This window comes from Phragmites australis, chromosome 16 (assembly GCF_958298935.1).
Source record: "Phragmites australis chromosome 16, lpPhrAust1.1, whole genome shotgun sequence".
Taxonomy (NCBI): Eukaryota; Viridiplantae; Streptophyta; class Magnoliopsida; order Poales; family Poaceae; genus Phragmites; species Phragmites australis.
Window position 1 is genome coordinate 29,141,395 of NC_084936.1, and position 6,084 is coordinate 29,147,478.

At 46.3% G+C, this 6,084-nt stretch overlaps 1 protein-coding gene across 1 annotated transcript; it reads left to right on the forward strand.

Moving 5' to 3' along the window:
• Positions 1–296: 296 nt before the first annotated feature.
• Positions 297–5,865, forward strand: LOC133895223 (protein ALTERED PHOSPHATE STARVATION RESPONSE 1-like). Its single transcript, XM_062335379.1, has 4 exons — positions 297–1,845; positions 1,954–2,099; positions 3,596–3,819; positions 4,885–5,865. The coding sequence occupies exons 1-4, from the start codon at positions 297–299 to the stop codon at positions 5,603–5,605; spliced, it is 2,640 nt and encodes an 879-aa protein (XP_062191363.1). The 3' UTR covers positions 5,606–5,865.
• Positions 5,866–6,084: the final 219 nt, after the last annotated feature.

The following is a 6,084-nucleotide window of genomic DNA, read 5'->3' on the forward strand; positions in this document are numbered from 1 at the left end:
ATCCATCGGGGCAGGGCGGGGGACGCCGCTGCGTGTGCAGCCCACGCTGACGAGAAAAAGGCCAAGATTATCTCCCGTCCCGGACCGTCGCCATCCGCGCCCTGTACTCCACCCCGCTCCGCCTCGGCCCCCCCTGTTTCAGATCTGCCGCAGTCGCCATCGCCGAATCCTTCCCAAAACAGAAACCACCCACCTGAATCATACCACCATGCGTTAAAAATCACTTCTTTTTTTCTCGCCCGTTGGGGGGTCGGTTGGTTCGTTGGTTGCTGGGCGTGGCGAGTGAGTGATCACCGATGGGGTGCGGGCAGTCCAAGCTGCCGCATGGCGCGGAGGACTCGGCGGCCGTCGCGCTCTGCCGGGACCGCTCCGCGCTGGTGGCCGACGCCATCAGCCGCCGCTACGCGCTCGCGGAGGCCCACCGCGCGTATGCCGTCTCGCTGCGCGCGACCGGCGCCGCGCTGCACGGTTTCCTCCGCGCCGTTCAGGACGCCGCCCCGCCGCCCGGGCCCGGCGCCGCGCATTGCCTCCCTGCGCAGCGGAAGGAGGACGGCGCCGACGCGCTCCCTCCCGCCGCGTTGGTGTCGCCACTCCCAGCGGCGGCAGTGCCCGACGCTAAACAGGTCGATGACGATGACGGTGGGCACATACATTTCCACTCGGACGAGGATGAGAGCTCCGATGAGGATCAGAGCCCCGATGATTGTGGCAGCCATATCAGGTTCTCCTACGACGAGGAGACCGAGCCACCTCTCCTCCCCACCGAGCCCCTCCTGCCCGCGGCGCCGGCGCAGCCCCAACCTCCGCAGATGGCCACGCCGTACGGGTCTGGTTACGCTCCGCCGCACAGCTACGGCCCCGGCCCCGGCCTGGCATATGGATACGGCGGGGGCTACGGCGCCGAAATGGGCGGCTACGGCCAGAGTTTCTTCAGCACGAACGCCCGCAGCCAGCCGCCGCCCTACGGCCAGAGTTTCTTCAGCATGAACTACGCTCTCAGCCAGCCGCAGCCGCCGTCTTTGTCGTACGATCACCGCCCCCAAGTCACCAATGCCACTGTCCATTACTACCAGCGTGACGGTGCCACCGGGCCACAGCTTCCGACCTCCCACGGCGGATATCCCTACCAGTTCCCGCAAGGCGGCGGCTTGCCTCCGATGGCCACCTCCTCTGGCCACGGCCAGCCGTCTACGCCGTTGCCTCCCCCGTCGCCGCCGCGGGTGTCGACCTGGGATTTCTTGAACCCGTTCGAGTCATTCGAAAGCTACTACCAGGAGCAGCCGGTTGGCCCGGCGATCCATACGCCTAACCAGAGCTGGAATGATGTCGGGGAGGAGGAGGACATCCCGGAACTGGAGGACGAGGAATGGGAAGAGGTGGTCAAGGAAGTGTACGGCAATGAGTGCACCTTTGTGAATGGAGAGTTGGCCAAGGAGGAAGGGAGGAAGAGCAGTGCCGGCGAAGAGTTGCACAGGAAGTCCAAGTCGTCGGATTCCAGTAGTAGCACTCTCCGTGAGGCGCTGCATAGGAAGTCCAAGTCATCTGATGGCAGTAGTAGCACCGGAAGCAGCATGGTCCATGTAGTGGAGAGGAGTGTGGTGGAAGAACAGCTGAAGCATTCAGGCGACGCCAAGCCACCTGCTGTGGGTGTGGTGGAAGAACAGCTGAAGCATTCAGGCGACGCAGAGCCACCTGCTGTGACTGGGAAGATGTACAATGACGATGTCGAGGTGGTGCAGGAGATCAAGTTGCAGTTTGACCGTGCCTCAAAGTTGGCAGGCGACATGCGCAAGGTGCTTGAGGTTGGGAAGATGCCTTACAACCAGAAAAACTCGGGATTAAAAGGTTTATGATGCATTACTTGCTTTGCTGTCCAAAGTTTCACTCTTTTGCTATTTTGGTTATGTGATGAAAAAAGGAGAAAAAAATGTTCTAACCCAATTGCTGTTGCAGTGCCCTCATTGATGATCTGTGGACTGCCTGCAATGGATGAGGAGTTCCTGCAGTTTGAGGAGGAAAAGGCTATGGAATGTGGCAACCTTTCTTCAACATTGCAGAAGCTGTACATGTGGGAAAAGAGGCTTCTTGAGGAAGTCAAGGTTCTCAGCGCCCTTTAGAGTTTTGAATTTCTAGCGGAATGATGTGGCAATTGCTTTGCCTTTAGATGTGTGATTGTCAAGATTTAACTATGCGATTTGCTATGATTAGCTAGCTATGAAGGTTCGCTATTTACTATGATTTGTTAGGAATAGCAAGGCAAGAGAGAAACCGACGGGAGAGAGAGGGAGCCTGCCGACCAGAGAGAGAAAGCCGGTAGCAGCGGGATAGATTGGATCTGGACGAGTTGCAACGTCCAAAAGAAAACCTAGCTCTGATACCATGTTAGGAATATCAACTTGTATCCAATAGTAGCCCCTGTGAGTAATATATATGGTCTGTTTGGTAAAGTTTTAGCCTCAAGATTTTTTGTAGCTGTATGTTTCTAGCTTCAAAAATTCGTGGAGTTGGAGTTGTGGGTACACAGAGGGTGTTTGGGTGAGTCATTTTATTTTTATTTCTGTATAAATATAGAGACTTAAATCACTTTATTTTAATCTACAAACTTAAAATCTGATGTCAAACAGGGCCATAGAGTACATAAAGAGTACATAATAAGGACTCTAGTAACCTAACCTATACATGCTGAATAATGACTCTATATTTATAACATGATTAATTGTGCTAGTTGATTAGTATTATCAAAGTTGGTTTAGTTGGAAGGTTTTTAGTAACGTTCTATGTTTACGAGTAATGTACTATATTTGGATAATGAACAGAGTTCAGCTACTTCTACGTGCTGAGTATGCTCCTTCTTTCTTTAAATGAATACTTGTCGGATAGTAACGTACTATGTTTATGAGTAACGTACTATTTTTGGATAATGAACGGAGTTCAGCTACTTCTACGTGCTGAGTATGCTCCTTTTTTCTTTAAATGAATACTTGCTGGATAGTAACGTACTATGTTTACGAGTAACGTACTATTTTTGGATAATGAACGTGAGTCTCAACTACTTTTACTTGCTGAGTACATATGCTCATTTTTTCATTAAATTAATACTTGTCGGGTAATAACGTACTATATTTACGAGTAACATAAATGAACTTAAGTCGCAGCTACTTACACTTGCTGAGTATGCCTCCTTTTTCCTTAGGAAAATACTTTCCGGGTATATAATTATAGGCAGTTATTGATTTTGCACTGCGGTTAAGTCCGATCTGGCACTTTATTTAGAGTTTCATGGCATGTTAAAGTTTTATTTTCGTTTTTGTTTTTCTTCGAATGATGTGTGCTACTATTTCCCTTATAGATACTGGTTTCTTGAAGGAATGATTATGCCTTGTAGTATTATAAATCGGTGGCCGGTGGGTTTGATGTTTCTTATGCTTTGGCTTCACCATTATTATGGCTTTCCTTTGACATGTAGTACCATGATCTAACTTTATCGGACTTGCGTATTCCTGATCTTGTACATGTACATTGTTTTTGTTCAGACTTGATTTCTGCCTTTTTCATGTTCATGTTAGTTAAACTCAGGTATTTCTGTTTATCACAGGCTGAGGAGAAGATAAGGGTGCTATATGATCAGAAACATAAGGAGCTAAAAAAATTGGATGAGAGAGGTGCTGAAGCTCATAAGCTTGAGGCAATTGACATTAATATCAGGAAGCTATCAACAAAGATAAGCATTGCCATTCAGGTTGTCAACACTACATCTAAAAAGATCAACAAGCTGAGAGATGAAGAGCTATGGCCACAAACACGAGAGCTGATTCAAGGGTATGTAATGTATTTCACTTTCCAAAAACAATGATGAATTAAGACGAGTATGCATATATAATTTTTTTGTACACAGTGCATGGATATTTTGAATGAATTGGGTAGATCTGGTAGGATTGCTCATCGCAAACCAAGGGTTTGGGTCATTTCTGGTGCGCATTTGGTACACATTTGTTTGTATGTAAAGTGATTTGTTTCAACTTTGTACATCCACCATTGAGTTCTAACAGAAAATCATTAAATTGCCCTATCCATTTGCTGTTCTTGGCTTCAAGCATGCCAATAGCAGCAGTTCGATATGCCTCATCTGAAATACTTTTGTTTGTTATCTTTTGTCTTTCCTAGTAAGTTGTTAGATCTAGTGAGGTAATTAAAAGACATAACTAGTCTCTGATGGGAAGATGAGTTGGAGCTTCAATATTTCCTGGTGGTTTATTTGACTGATTCCATGGTTAAAGGATACGGTATATAATCAGTTTTGCTTATAAATGCTGATTAAAGGCATGCCTTTCCCTTATGTTTCCTTGTTTTCATTTTTTAATTATGTTAAACCTCTTATGTTCTCAAAATCAATTAGTATCAGTAAATGAACTTGCGTTTCCACTTTTGGATGGCCTCATGGTGTTGTAGTCTTGCATCAAGCAGGCCTACCTGGCTGTGGTTGGTAGCTATAGCAGATAATATTTGATGTGAATGGCACTTGAGTGCCCTGTGAACAAATTCTTTAGCTTTAGTTGCATGACCAGAAACAAGGAGACAGGAGTCATAACATTCAGCATGTCAAAAATATTTTAACAAATTTTCCTATCACATGTTGGTTTACTACGCTACATTTTCTTCTAGCTTTTCTCGGTCAAAGCATTGGCACCTATTATTCTGTACGCATTTGTATGTTATTGTTTTTTCCGTACAACTTTGTTTGGGTGTTGTCATTATAAAGTTGAAAGGCTTCTACACTGCAGCTGTTTTTACTAAAACATTGGTACCTACTTCATTATTGGATGTTAACTTTGATACTTCAAATAGATAATTTTATTCGTTCCGACTGGAAAATATTTTTTTCAGGTTTATGCAAATGTGGCATACCATGTCAGAATGCCATCAGATCCAATGCCATGCCTTGTCCCAAGCTAAAAACATAGACTCTACCATAACTGCTGCAAGATTCAGCGAAGCTCATATAGATTTAATCAAGCAACTAGAGCTTCAGTTGCTGGATATTACTGCGAGTTTTGCTGCATGGTTCAATGCCCAAAAGAGCTATGTTAGCACTCTAAATGAATGGCTCAAGAAGGGAATTGAATATGTGCCTGAAGTAACTGATGATGGGGTTCCTCCCTTTTCACCAGGACGCTTAGGAGCACCCCCTATTTTCATCATCTGTAATAATTGGGCAATCAGCATGGGGAGGATATCCGAGAAGGAGGTAGCAGACACAATGCAGGCTTTTGCCTCCGATGTTCTGCGCCTCTGGGAGAGGCACATGTCAGAGTGGAGGCAGGGTGTGTTGGCCAATAAAGATACGGACAGAGACCTAAGGTCGATGGAGAGGGAAGATGAACTGTCGATGCACAAGGCGCTAGACACACAAAACAAGAAGCTCGTGCTCGTTTCCGATCAGAGTGGCGTATCTTTATCTGCACAGGAGGATGGTCCACCCACTGAGGCTGGTTTGCAATCATGTATGAGTAAAGTTTTTGAAGCTATGGAGAGCTTCGCTGCTGCCTGTACGAATGCGTACAAGGATCTGCATCTTCGCACTGAAGAAGAGGACTCGACAACTTGATCAAGGGAATGACAGAGTTTCCTAGTTGTTGGTACAGGACAACTTACCGAACCTGGTGGTTGCATGAACAGCAACATTGTACATAGCAGCATGACAAACTCATAATTCCAGTCTCACAAACATCTGTGGGATGAATCGTTGAATCTAGATGCATGATACTGAGACATGGTTGATGTTACTCTCTGTGGAGCTCTGCTCCAGTTTTCTTTAGGGCTGGACAAGGTCCTGAGACCGTCTTGCAAACTCAGTGGTTTATTCACCCGTCACCAAAAGTTTTCGTTTTATTCTTTTTGTATACATGGGATTCATTTGTACCAGTGACTTCTGTACAGCTATGGTACAAATTTTCTTCTTCTTTTTTTACCTGTTCATTGTGTTACTGTTAATTCGCGTCTTGCTGTTCAGTTTTTCTTGCACCGTGTTCCCTCGAGAGAAACGAACACTAGTATTGCACATCAAGTTGCAGAAGCAGGATCTGT